Source organism: Apodemus sylvaticus, chromosome 21, assembly GCF_947179515.1.
Source record: "Apodemus sylvaticus chromosome 21, mApoSyl1.1, whole genome shotgun sequence".
NCBI lineage: Eukaryota > Metazoa > Chordata > Mammalia > Rodentia > Muridae > Apodemus > Apodemus sylvaticus.
The window spans coordinates 5,009,477-5,023,428 of record NC_067492.1 but is presented as its reverse complement, the minus strand read 5'-3'; the positions used below and the strand labels follow the sequence as shown (position 1 = coordinate 5,023,428).

The following is a 13,952-nucleotide window of genomic DNA, read 5'->3' as shown; positions in this document are numbered from 1 at the left end:
TGCAGTTACCAGCTGTGTTCTTCCCCTGAGACGGAATGCTGAGGGAAGGAGCATCGACATAGAGGGAGAGGCTTGTCTGACTTCTAGCTTAGGGCTCTCGGTCTTGGTCCTGTCATCTAGGCCTGAGGTCAGGGCCAACCCCGCGGTGTAGAAGACTGTAGTGGAGCGGGGATGCTCACCTCATGGCACCGAGGGAGCAGGGAAGAGATGGGGCTTGGCAGTTGTGCCCTTCTACTGACCGGTGTCCTCCAGCTGGGCCCTACCTACTTCCCTACAGCTCCGTCTGCCACAGTGCCAGCAGGTTTGAGAAGGAAGCCTTACTGTCCATCATGTCTCGGCACCACCAGGTGGGACCAAGGCTTTAACATGTGAGCTTGTGTGCAGAGGGGTGGGCTTAATATCTCAGCCAGACACTGAGGACTTGGATCCCCGCATGACGAAAGTGCTCCTCTGGACTCTGCACTCATGCATTTTGGGCAGATCCCTTATTTCCACACAGTTGTGTTCTGTCATCCTTCTGTGATTTCTGTAGGAGGGCAGAGGTGTTGTTTTCCAGACTTTGCTTGGCAAGGCTCAAATCCCAAACCCTGTGTCCGCTGGAGCAGAGAGCAGCTAAGGCCTCTCGGCTCCTGGCCATGGCCGTCCTTTGGCTGCTCTGCTCCTGTGGCCACCCAAGCCAGGAGTTGTCAGCCACAGGCTTCCGGGCCTTGTCACCAGATTGGGGGCCTTCTCTCCCTTTCCAACCACAACAGAAGTCCTACCCTTGGTCTGCTGACACCTCAAGCTGAAAGGACTGAGCTGCAGCAGAGGGGAGGGCGCTCTGGGAGGAGAGGGAAGCCATGCAGCCCCGGGCCTCACTCCGCCCTTCCTACTGTCTGGCCAGGCATCGAATCCCTTCAAGTTCCTCTTTGAGTGACTTCTCGGAAGCCCTTTCAGACAGTTCCCACTTATGTTCAGCTCTACAATGGTAGCGGTCTCCTGAGCAAGGGTTTGGGTGTCTTGGAGTTGGAGATCTCATCTTTTTGCCCTGATGTACAATACAGTTGATAAAAGTCATTCAAAATCCATTTTTCTTGTATATAAAGGAATTTAAAATACTCGTCCTTTCTCATCGTAAGGATCCGCATCCTGCCCAGGTGAAGAGTGTCTTCTAGGCTCAGTCCATTGCTGATGATAAGACTGTTCGTGAAGTACCTGTTGTGACTGATCACAAGCAGTTCGTACAGAATGGGGCCAAAAAGGACCCTGATTTTGCATCACAGCCACACTGGGGTCTGACATGATGCCCTGTTGTCTGAAGACAAAGCTGATTGTGATGCGGTTGCAGGAGCACCAGACCTGGCACATTAGCTCTCGGTGTAGAGTGGTGCCTTTCCTGTCCCAGCCAAGCAGGGACCTGGAGCTGTAACAACAGGGAGCTTCGGAGTCACCCTCTGGGTATTTGACAAGGGTGACTTCTGTTAGATGAAGGAAGAGGGGCAGTAGCCTTGGGGAGGTTATCTATCCCTTCACCAGTTGAGCAGTTAGAGGTCCTGCCGGGATCTATCCCAGTGACTGCTGAGCTGATGTACGGCTCCTCTGTGACTGGGCACGGACTGCTGGCTGTGCCAGGCTCGCTCTCAGGTAGAGCTCCCACCCCTCATGCACTTTGAATTATCCCCACAGGTCTAATGCGCTCTCGGGTTCGGGGCGCCGACGCTGCCCAGGCCAAGGTCCTGACCTTCCTAGACAGTCACTGCGAGTGTAACGAGCGGTGGCTGGAGCCACTCTTGGAGCGGGTTGCTGAGGTGAGCCTCCGTCCCACAGAGGGTGTGCTGCGCACACTCACTGGCTGTGGGGTTTTTTGTCGCTAAGGAAGGATGTGATGCCCAGACATTGTTTCACGATGACCCATAGGTATAGAACTTTTACTGCAACCAAAGAGGACAGCTTCTGTGGAGCTGTCAGAAGCCTGGCAAGACAGGTGGCCTGCCACACACACACACACACACACACACACACACACACACACACACACCTGTGCACACGGGAAGATATGTAGCTAGCAGGATAGCCGTTGGCAAGAGTGCCTTGTGCTGGGCCATCGGGGAGGAGGCCTGGTTGGCTGCTGTGCTGCTCCTCTGCCCTGGTTAAGGACAGACTAGCCGGCTGCTCTATGCCAGCAAAAGAGAAGCAAACAAACTAGCAGCATGCCCTGGCGGGCTTGTCACGTGACCTTTGGCTGTGCTCAGGCACATTCTGCCTTCCGGAAGTGTCCACACTGGTACTGTGTTTAGCCCAGTGTTATTTTTCTTGCCCTCTCTTTGTCTTATTGACTTTCTTTCCTTGCTGCTATGAGAGTGCTTCCCTGGGGGCAGTGAAGGAAACAGGATGAGACGCTCGCCTGCCACCGTAGCACATGGCAACGGCAAGTCACAAAGTTCTGAGCCACCAAAGGCTGCTAGAGGTCCCACCTCTGCCCTTCCTGGGCTCGGGTGGCACACTAGGTGCTCTCCCTTACCTGATAAGTGAGGAGACCGGGCTTCAGGGGTCACACAGGAGGCAGGGTTACCGCTGAGCCCTCAGCTGGGCCCTTCACATACTCTCTGGTGCCCCCCTGTCCCTGCCATGTGACCCCCAGCTTGGCCAGCTGAGGCGGGAGCGGGCCAGCAGGATGGGCTCCTGTGATTCTCTTCTTGTCAGAAGGAATGCAAAGTGGACTAATCTCGCCTGTCCAAGGCCAGCCTGATGGGGCCAGGGAGGTGGGCTGGAGGGTTGCTCTGCTCTCCGTGGCCCGCGACTCCCCATCAGCCTGCAAGCAGGCTGGGTGTGGCTCTGTAATGCCCTTCTGACTGCTTCTGAGCGCTGCTCATCCCGTGGCTGAACTTACGGGCCCTTCGGCTAACAAGCATTCTCTAAGGAACTCAAAGGCCACCCGCCCTCTCTCTCACGAAGTCCGAAGTCCGCATGAGGCAGGGGGCTGAGGAGGAAGGCTGGAGGAGGTGGGAGGCCTCAGGTTTGCTCCCCCACAGTCCCACAGTGGGAGGAAGCCGTGCTCAGAACAATAACAGAGGAGTTGAGTTCCAAAATGGAAACTCCAGTCAGCTGCCGTGAGGTGATGACACCCCCTTCCCCTCACGCCACCTGCACCCAGAAACTGCTCCTGGCTTTGTAGTATAGACACTTCAGCCGTGAGTTCATTCCTGAGCTTCCCTGGTGCAGCTCATGGGAGGGTGACAGGCAGGACGCGGCTGAGCTTAGTTCTGTGACACCGAGATCCACACACGGTTGAAATTCAGGACTCAGGGCCACTGCACAGCCCGGGTCTGTGACTGGGAGAATGGGCAGCGGAAGTGTCCAGTCCGCTGTCCCCTCTCATGCCACCACCCTGCATACCTTGGGACAGTGGTGTCCGTTGGGATGGCAGCTCTGTCTTTGCTGGTGTTGTGACAAGTCTCTCTTCTTTCTTTGTCCCTCTCAGGACAGGACCCGGGTCGTATCCCCCATTATCGATGTCATTAACATGGACAACTTCCAGTACGTGGGCGCCTCTGCTGACCTCAAGGGTGGTAGGTGTTGGCTTTGATTGGTCCGCCTGCTGGCTTGTTCTGGCTGGCTGGGCTTTTGCCCGTGGCTGTCCCATGTCAGTAGTGACAGAGAAAGCAGAGCTCTGTGGTGTGGGCTCTGGCTGGTACCACACAGGAAGGACTGGCCCTGCTCCCTGGCTATACCAGCCTGACTCCCTACCCTCCCTCCCGCCTCCTCCTCTCTTCCGGAGCTGCTACTAAAGCCCGGGAGAATCTGGGATACCCCGGGACTGGAGCCGAGCAGCCTCTACCCACTGGTGGACTGGCTGAGAGGCTCCAGTGAGACCAGCAAGAGGCAGGGCCTGAGACACCCGGTAGAGCCAAGGACAGGCTGACTGGGCCTGGAACCTGTCTCTGTGTCCTCTGCCAGGGCCAGGCCTCCTCTCGTAGCCTACGTGCCCAGCCAGCCTGCCAGTTTGCCACCCTGCTGCTGGCCCCTCCCGGCCCACCCACCAGGCACCAGTCCTACCTTTGTGCTCAAGCTTGGACGCTGGCCCTCCCTCTCCAGCTGCCCAACCACAGCCTGCTTCACCACTGGGTGGCCTTTGTGTGAATGGACCAGTGTCTTGTAGGGCCACACAGCCTACAAATGTTGCCTCCTGGTCCCCCTCCAGGGATCAGCTTCTCCACCGCTTAAGAATTGTTGAGCGTCCAGTGCTTCTAGACATTACTGTGGAGTCACTGCCACACACAAGATGGAGCAGGTTATACTGTACCCTAGTCTAGCCCCTAACTCACAAATGGCAAGGGGTAGGGAGGTCTAGGGAGCTAAGGTAGCCTAGAACCCAAGCTCTTCCTGCCTTAGCATCTCATGAACACTGCTAGGATTACAGGCCTGCACCCTGAGACTCAGCATGTAAGATCTTAGGTCATTGTGGGAGCAGTTTTAAAGGTCCTGGCCCAGGTCTAAAGAACCATGGGTCCCACAGAGGTGCTCCGTGCTGCACTGTGGTCCTGGGAGTCAATTCTGATTCATCTAGCTCTGACTGGTTCCCAGGTCCTCTGGCTTGTGTGCACAGCCCTCGTGGGTGCAGTGGTATCAAACAGACACCAGTCCCCCATGTTTCACACTTGTTCTTACATTTGAAGATTAGAAAATTCCAGCCAGGCATGGTGGCACATGTGTGCAGTCCCAGAACTCAGGGGCCAAGGCAGGAGAACTGCTACAAGTTCTACACCAACCTGGGCTATATAGCTATACCCTAGATCAAAATTAAAAAAATATATATATAAAAAGGTTAGAGGGACAGGAAAGCTGGCTCGCAGAGTCAGAGTGCAGTTCCTAACACTCAGATCAGGCGACCTGTAACTCCAGCTCCAAAGGCTCCAGCTCTCTCTTCTGACTCCATGGACACCAGCACCCGTGTGCATGTAACCACACACAGACACACCTGTATTTTGGGGTTTTTAGAGGAAAAACTCATAGCTCTGTTTGCTTTGGAGGGCTGGGAAGATTTCACTGTGATTCATACCCACCAGGCCCCCAGTTCTCCCCCACTTCCTCCCTGTTCCCCCGCTCCCTCTTTTCTCATTTCAGTTGGTTGGTTGGTTGGTTGGTTGGTTGGTTGGTTGGTTGGTTGGTTGGTTGGCAGTGAGTTCTATCCACATGTGCTCACTGTCAGCTACTAGGGTGGGACAGCCAGGTGCGAGCGACTGTCCCCTCTTATTGCTGTTCTTTTCTGGGCTGGCAGGTTTTGACTGGAACTTGGTGTTCAAGTGGGATTACATGACACCAGAGCAGAGGAGATCCCGGCAGGGGAACCCAGTTGCCCCTATAAAGTAAGTGCCGCCTATTGCAGAGAGCCCAGGCTCCAGCCCCTGCTGCAGTGCGCTTCTAGGACGCGGGGCCCTGGGCCTCCCACCCTCTGGGTCCCTGGCCTCTCCTCAAGGCCAGTACCTGCCACCAGGTCACACGGTGAGGGAATTTAGGAGCTTTTCCTCAGACACTTACAAGGCATCGCTGCTGGGTCTGTGTTGGCTGCTGTTTGTGGTGTAATGTTATCTGTAGCAGAATGGAACCTTATGCTGTGGCCTTCAGTGTTACTTCTGCAGTTCTTAGGATTACCTTGTAAGCTGGGGCATGTAAAAACCAAGAGTCCCAGCCGCTATGGGGCCCACGGGTGACTAGAGGTCAGTTGGGGAATGAAAGGCCCCTTGAGGACAGCAGAGGACAGAGGTCCAGCCTGTGGTGTGGTCTAACCTTGCCCTCGTTCCCCCATCTTTTCAGAACCCCGATGATCGCTGGCGGCCTCTTCGTGATGGACAAGCTCTATTTCGAAGAGCTGGGGAAGTACGACATGATGATGGATGTGTGGGGAGGAGAGAACTTGGGTATGTGCGTCCTGCCCCCGCCCTGCTCAGGGTAAAGTGTGGGAGGCAGGGTGTCACGTCAGCATCTAGGGAGGCCCAGAGCAGCCAGCCTCTCAGTGGACAACCACCTCCTACGTGTGTGCGCCCACACCTGACCACGGGGATGGCAGTAAGACATGTGCCTCCTGTCAGGTCATCCCCGCAGACACCAGATGCTGTCACCTCCTTTGACCTGGGGGTTCTGAATACATGCCTCCAAATCTGAGCAATAAGCCATTTGCACGGCTCTGGTTAACAGTAGGATGCTAATGGTGTCGGGCAGCTGCTGTTTCTACTGAATGCAATCATGCGTGTCACATGCCATCATGCATGTCACATGCCATCATGCGTGTCACGTGCCATCATGCATGTCACATGGATGCGCTCTGGTATTCAGACCCTTCTCCACCACTTTTAAAATTATTTTTTTAATGGCCCATGTTTGCCCAGAAATGAGACACGGGCCCTTTCCGGGTGGCGGTCTGCACAGGCAGGTGCCTCAAGTGCCTCGTGATGGATGAAAAGGCCCTACTTAGCTCGTTCTGTCTCCCGACGCCTGACGCCTTTGATTTCAAGTGCTTGTCATTCAGAGCTGACTCCCCTCACTATCAAGAGTTTAGTTTCCTTCGTCCTTACGCAGGTGTGCCCTGGGAGGAGAGGGGGCCAGGACAAGGAGGGCAAGCACATCGCTGTCACTTCGAGTGGGTTTTCTTGTGACAGAGACTTTGATAGCTTCTGTTGGCTTAAAAGAGCAGCTTCAGCTAGCCTGTTGTGTGAATGTGTCCTTTGAAGCTGAAGTTGGTGGAGACGTTTCATCTGGTAGGACGGCTCTGCCCAGTGTGATGAAAGCCGATTCCAGCCCCGGCTCTGTGCGGAGAAGGGAGGGCGGGAGAGCCCGTCTCCTTTTCGAGTTTCAGTGCGGCGGTGGGCCTGGGTGGGCTTGGGAGAAGTTTTGTGAGTGAGAAAGGCTTTGAGGTAGGGAACCTGAAAGGTTCCAATGGCTGGAGGCACCCAGTGGGCCAGCGTGTGTCATGGTCTCAGGTGGCCACATCTCAGGGACCTGAGAGCACAGACTGACAGACATAGCCAGCCTCCTGTGTGTCTTGCTAAGGTTAGGGCAGGGGACTGTCCCTGTCAGTACCCTGGGAACTTGGTTGACATCCGGACCTGCTGACACATGAGAGAAACAGTCGGGGACTCTTTTTTCCATGAAGGGAAGCCCAGTACAACCTGGTACTCGGTCAGTTTACAGGAAGTAGCGTGGAGGAACGTGGTCTGTGCACACATCTCCAGCCAACAGTGCTGGGATGTATGTGTTCTTAGTCTGGGAGGCGTCTGCTCTCACACCAAGAGTCATCGTTGGGAGACCTCTTGTCCCACAGTGCTTTTCCATGCATGTTCAGTGTTGGGTGTGCTGTGGAGGTGGCCTGTCCAGGGTGCATCCAGTGTCTCCTCTATAAAAGCTCCAGGTCCTGCTCTGGAGCAGCATGCACGCACATGCATGCATGCACACCTGCACACACCCCACCCCACCCCCGCCCTCTGGGTTTCCCCGTGGTAGGTGGCTAACCATGGGCACAGCAGCTATGAGTTCTGATGGTTGCCAACTCCCCTTCCTATCAGAGATCTCATTCCGAGTGTGGCAGTGTGGTGGCAGCCTGGAGATCATCCCGTGCAGCCGTGTGGGTCACGTGTTCCGGAAGCAGCACCCCTACACATTCCCTGGTGGCAGTGGCACTGTCTTCGCCCGGTAAGAAGCAAAAGGCCAGACCAGATGTCTACTGTCTGCTCAGAGGACCCTGGAATCGTGTGGGGACAGTGCCCCTTGATAGGCACTACCCTCAGCTAAAGAAGGGAACCGTGGCTAGCATGCCAGATGCGATTCCAGTGAGAGATGTCTCAGGAAGACATCATGGCGGAGGGGTTGCAGCCGGGGAGGGTGATAGCTGGAGTTATCCTAACTGGGACATCAGGGAAAGACTACCATGGGGTGCTCACAGATATGTCAAAGGGAGAGCCTGGGTTTGTGCTGCAGCGCCACTCACAGTGCCTAGAAGAACAGGGTTGCATTCGCCCATCACGTACTGCAGTAAACGTGCCACTGTTGGGTTATTATAAGATGCAGCATTGCTGGCTAACTGTCCGGGTGCTGACACATCTGGGACTCAAGGTGTCAACCCCTGGCAAGGGCCGTCCCGATGCCCCACATAGTGAAGGGTAAGAGGTGAGGATGAGGCGCAGAGGAACAGTTCCAGTCTGGTGACAACAGAGACCCATGGCCCAGCCACGGCTTCAGGCTCCTGCCCCTCACTGTCACCTGACGCAGCTCAGTTTGAGCCTGAGCTCTGGAGAGCAGACACGGAAACCGTATCAGAAAGCAGGTCACACAGCACTCGAGCCAGAAGACATCAAGGCTCCTAACCGATCGATTACCGACGGGCACCAGATGTAAGGGAACAAACCAAAACAGGAAGGCTGCCTGGTCCTGGTCTAACACGGTTTGTCCTGGGAATTTTTTCCAGTTCTAACATTGTAGCACACGCCTTCTATCCCCACGCTCAGAAGGCAGAAGCAGGTGGATGTCTGTGAGTTTGAAGTCTACACAGTGAGGCTCAATTTTTTGGTTTTTTTGTTTTTTTGTTTTTTTGTTTTTTGTTTTTTTTTGAGACAGGGTTTCTCTGTGTAGCCCTGGCTGTCCTGGAACTCACTCTGTAGACCAGGCTGGCCTCGAACTCAGAAATCTGCCTGTTTCTGCCTCCCAAGTCCTGGGATTAAAGGTGTGCAGCACCACCACCCGGCAAGGCTCTGTCTTAAAAAACCAAAAGCCTGTTAGTCAGACCTCACAGGGCAGACGGCGTGGAATTGGACCTTTGAGGGAGCAGACAGCAAAACCCCTAAGACCGCTCATTTGGGCAGCACCATGAGGACGAGAACTTGGGCTAATTGGGACAGGCAGAGGGACTGGTTTGATAAACTGAGGACACAGAGCTCACTGTGTAAGCAGCACAAGAGTCCAGGCTGCTGAGGTGGGGTTTTCTTGGCCATCCCGGGCTGTCACAGGCTCCATCCATGGTCACTTGACTGTTTCTGGACCTGTTTAGACAGAAGCGGGTGGTAGTGTCATGTTCAGAGGCTGCTCACTGCACGGCAGGTGGGACATGGGGGGCAGGGATGGCCTTGTGGGCGTGGCTCCACCCCCTACCTTTCACCACCCCTCAGTATTGCGGCCGGATTTTCTCTCTGCCTAGGGAGGTGGCCAGTCAGCTTCTGGACCTCATCAGTCCGCTCCTCACAGACACTCCGGAACCAGAGGTCTGTGTCAGTCATCTGGGCGCTTCTCCGTGCTCAGACCTACACGGCTGTGAGGGTGTGCTCCACAGCCACCCACAGGGCTACTAGCTTTTCCATTATAAACTGAAATGAGGGCATTTCCACATGTATGTCAGTCCTGGTTGTGAACCTTGAGGTAAATTTCTGGGGTTAGCACCAGGAACCCAAGGATGAGCACATTTACAGTATCCTGTCTCCATGGCAGCAGTCTGCCCCTCCCCCATCCGGGGACAACAGGAATATTTGTCACTTTATGGGGAAGACGGAGGCCTCAGGTGGAAATGGATTTAGTAATTACAGCTCAGACAGTGTGACAGGTTCGGCATCTAAAAGACCTTACTGCAGAGAAAATGATTTACCTCCAGGGTGACCACTGCCTGCTTCGTTCATCTTGGAAAGGCATGGCGGGCCATGTCTCCCCTCACCTGAGCAGAGGGTCTGTGGCTACCCATGCTCACAGTGGCCCTTCCTGTCACGGACGCAGCTCTCCTTACTCACTAGAGCTGAGGACAGCGGGCCTCCCCAGACTTGGGGCAAGAGGCTCCCGCTTCTCTATGCAGTCGTTTCCAATCTACAGGGGGGGCAGAGGGAGTTAGGGGAACCCACTTCACTTTCCCAGCATGCCACTGGTGCCATATCCATGCGCGCTGTGGAAGGCTGGGGTGGCCAGAGTCTCATGCCGTGGTCTCCACTAGTGCCTTCTCCGAGGTGCAGCAGGATGTCAGTCCTGCTCGGGGTTGACGCATGCTGAGTGATGCTGCTTCAGGTAAGCACTTCCCACGGACCCTGAGGCGGCTGCGACTGCACCACGCCGTGGCACCGTCCTTACTCACACTCTGGCAGATGGACAGGGACAGGTGACTCCGGGGACAGGATGGGAGTTACAGCTCAGGACGGCTTTGTTTACAGGAACACGCGCCGGGCAGCTGAGGTCTGGATGGATGAGTACAAACATTTCTACTACGCAGCGGTGCCTTCCGCACGCAACGTGCCCTATGGGAAGTGAGTGCCGCCCGTCCTCTCATGGGGACCCCGGGAGAGGTGGGGATAGCCACCCTGACCTAGTGGGGACCTGGCAGTGTCACCAGGGGCCTCCATTGTGTGCCAGCATGTCCTGGTGGGAGGTGAGCCGGCCCCGGCACCTGAGGCTCCCCTATTCTCCCCAGCATTCAGGAATGAGTGTATCTTCTTTCTCCAGTATTCAGAGCAGGCTGGAGCTCAGGAAAAAGCTGGGCTGCAAGCCCTTCAAGTGGTACCTGGACAACGTCTACCCGGAGCTGAGGTAAGTCCTGGGCCTGAGTGCACTTTGTGACCAAGGAGGCCACAGAGGCTTCATGCTTGCTGGGAGCCGGCCGCTAGGGGGAGCACACGCTCCCGCCCCACAGATGCCCCCTGCGCAGTTACCCTTGCTCCATGTGAGCCTGGGAGAACCCCGAAGCCCCCGATTTGGTTTGTCCCCTATTAAGAGGTGGACTAGCGAGACTGAGGCTATCTCCCCACAAGCACACTGTCCTCTCCTCACAGCTGCTCCTGCCTTCTTAGTGCAGAGTAGCATTAGCAGTGATGGCGCCCCAGCTCCTACTGAAGTGTGAGTGACAGCCTCCCTCTGCTGAGCTGTTCCCCAACTGCTCTTCCTGTAAGCTGGCAGCAGCTCTGTCCTGAGGGCACCAATGGCTTCAGTGGAGGAGCAGCCAGCCTCTGGCCACAGGTTGTTCTCATCCTGAGGGACCCTCCCATTTCATCATTTCCACACAGGGGAACCAGTTGAGGGTTTAGAGTATGGCCCTTTATCAGGAGACCACAGCCAGTGCCTTTCAAGGGTGAGTCCAGGCTCTTGTCCCCTTCCTACACCCAACCCCCCTGTACACCCCATTTGTGTACACTGGACACCTAGCAAATCCCGCAGGCTGGGCCCTACTGGGCAAGGCCTTGTCTGTTGAGAAATATGAAGAGCCAGCTGTAACCCATGAGTGGCTTTCTAAGGGACAGCCAACAGTCCAACTTGTTAGTAATTCTCCCATTTACCATCGTTGTTTTGAGATGGAGGGGCCAGGCGGGGAAGGTTCACTCTGTGGCCCAAGCTGGCCTCAAATGTTACACGAAATTTCCTGTAACATTACATCAGGGCAGAGAGGGTCTGTGATTGGACGGGAAAATAGGGGGCGGAGCTAGGAGTGGGAGAGGAACACGCATGGGAGGTCAAAGAATCAAGATGGCTTCAGACTTTTTTTGGTGTTTTTAAAAGATTAGAGATGTTGGGATAAGGCTTTTACAGCATCTTGTAATTGTGTTTATAAGATACATAAATCTGTTTGGCTAATTAAGCCTTAAGAGTTTTGATTTACTTGATTACTGGAATGTGGGTCCACTGATAGCGGAGAGCTGGCGACCATTTGGCGTGTGGGATTTGGGTGGAAGCGAGAGGATCTTGCAGGACCCTGCTGGAACAACAGGGTTGTAACCGCCAGTGTTGGTGCCAGAGCGAGACTGAGGCCTAACAGGGCAGGAGAGTCCGCAGCGGCCCAGCGCCACCACTGGGTTTGCAGGGCGGTTTTTTTTTTTTTTAAATTCCCCCCGCCCCGCCCCTCGCTACCCTCAAACTCTCACACAAATCCTCCCTCAGCCTTCTGAACGCTGGAATTACAGGCATGTGCCATCGTAACCTGGCCCACTTAACAGTCTTAAAGAGTTAGGAATCCAGAGGCTGGGGCCACATCATGTGTGTGTGTGGGGGGGGGGGCCACGAAGCTGTCCTCTGTTTCTAATCTGAGACCCTGTGCAGAGGCCATGGTGAACAGGAAGCACGGGGCTGAGGAGGTGGCCTTGGCTCTTACAATGAATGACTTTCAGGGTTCCAGACCACCAGGACATAGCTTTTGGGGCCTTACAGCAGGGGACCAACTGCCTGGACACCTTGGGACACTTCGCGGATGGAGTTGTTGGAATTTATGAGTGTCACAACGCTGGAGGAAACCAGGTAGGTGGCGAGCAGTTGAAGACCCCTGTGGGCTCCATAGAAAGCCCTGGCCCCGCCAGCAGCCTCAGAACCAGCGGGGATGTTGCAGATACTGAAGGACACCTTGAACTGCGGGCTCCTCTGCTGTGGGCTGTGCTGCGCTGGGGAGGGAAATACTGAGGTAGGTAGCATCAGCACCAGTTGTTTAGGCTACGACTTCCCGCCAGCTCCGCCATCCCTGCTGAATCCACTACCGTGTGCTGGGCCTGCATTCACACCCGTGTTTGTCCCCGATGGGTCCCTGCTTAGTGCGTGCCCAACTTCAGTCTCCTCAGGTTAGGGGCCCGGTGGTGAAGACCAGCAGGGGTTGGATTCTGATCCTTGGCAGACTTGGTGATTGGCACAGTTCATACCACTCACCCAGGGATACTTCACCCCACAGGCCGGCTGGGGTCCATGAGCCCCTCCTCAGTACTAGAAATGCTGTAGAACTACAGCTAGCAGGCACCTGTGCACATGAGCTCTTCTTGTTTGAGACAGGGTTTCTCTGTGTAGCCCTGGCTGTCCTGGAACTCACTCTGTAGGCCAGGCTAGCCTTGAACTCAGAAATCCGCCTGCCTCTGCTTCCCGAGTGCTGGGATTAAAGGTGTGAGCCACCACTGTCTGCCGCACATGAGCCCTTAAAGATGTGCCTATGTGAATTAAGTCTTCAGTCTTATTTAACTACTGAATATAAATTCAGGCTGCCATGTGTGGCTAGTGGTTGACATTCCAGTGCTTGAAGAGGACCTAGAGGCATAGGTGACACCAGCGGGTATCTCTGCCATGACCGAGTCCCCTCTGCTTTCTGGGTCAGGTGCTACCTGGATAGGGACCAACCTTCCTGACTTTAAGCAGCGCAATGCACTGCTGGTTTCCTGCTAAGCCTCAGCAGCACGTAGGAAATGAAAGAATCAGTGGCCACACTTTTTTTTAAGGATGGCAGCTCCTAGGAGCTTTTCTTAGATATTTTACAAATTTTGCTAAAGGACCAGCACAAGCTGGTCAGCTCTACTGTCTGCTGAGCCAAATCAAGTTTCTGAAGTTTTATCCATTTGTGTGTGTGTGTTTGAGACAGGATTTCTCTGTGTAGCCCTGGTTGTCCTGGAACTCACTTTGTAGACCAGGCTGGCTTCGAACTCAGAAATCTGCCTGCCTCTGCCTCCCAAGTGCTGGGATTAAAGGCGTGTGCCACCACCACCTGGCCATGTGTTATCCATTTTAAAATAACGAAGTACACAGAATCCACGTGACCCTCCTGGCCAGCCATGACCTATCTTCCCACACTCGTCCTATGAAGACAGTCTAGACCCTTGGTGCTCAGAGGTCCCCGTGACTCTCCTGTCCACAAGCAGGTGTGTCTCCAGCTGTGGCCCAGGGACACCGGGTTGCACCTCCACACCCTGGCACATCTGGAAGGAAACACACTGAATAGAGCAGACAGATTATAGATAAGCTCCCCTTCACTGTGGTGACAGACCAGCTTGAGAGAGGAGGGTCCTTCTGACTCGTCCCGCGAGGTACATCCGGGCATGGGAGGATGAGGACGCCGGCCACCTTGTGTCCACAATCTGGAAGCAGACAGTGGACAGAAAGTGAGGCCTATTTCAGAAGGGCCTACCCCAGTGATGCAAAGTACAGGCGTCTCTGCGAGTAACTTCCTGCTAATGTACACCGGCAGAGGAACAGTCCCATTCCCCGCAGGGATGCGG

General features: G+C 55.0%; 1 protein-coding gene across 1 annotated transcript in view; it reads left to right on the top strand.

The window, feature by feature from the left end:
* Galnt2 (polypeptide N-acetylgalactosaminyltransferase 2) overlaps nucleotides 1-13,952 on the top strand; it is a 72,064-nt gene that overhangs the window by 52,228 nt on the left and 5,884 nt on the right. Inside the window, exons 7-14 of the mRNA XM_052167294.1 lie at nucleotides 1,666-1,787; nucleotides 3,461-3,548; nucleotides 5,258-5,345; nucleotides 5,794-5,897; nucleotides 7,539-7,665; nucleotides 10,155-10,247; nucleotides 10,444-10,527; nucleotides 12,096-12,222. Coding sequence (XP_052023254.1) covers nucleotides 1,666-1,787; nucleotides 3,461-3,548; nucleotides 5,258-5,345; nucleotides 5,794-5,897; nucleotides 7,539-7,665; nucleotides 10,155-10,247; nucleotides 10,444-10,527; nucleotides 12,096-12,222 — 833 coding nt within the window. The remainder of the gene's footprint in view (nucleotides 1-1,665; nucleotides 1,788-3,460; nucleotides 3,549-5,257; nucleotides 5,346-5,793; nucleotides 5,898-7,538; nucleotides 7,666-10,154; nucleotides 10,248-10,443; nucleotides 10,528-12,095; nucleotides 12,223-13,952) is intronic.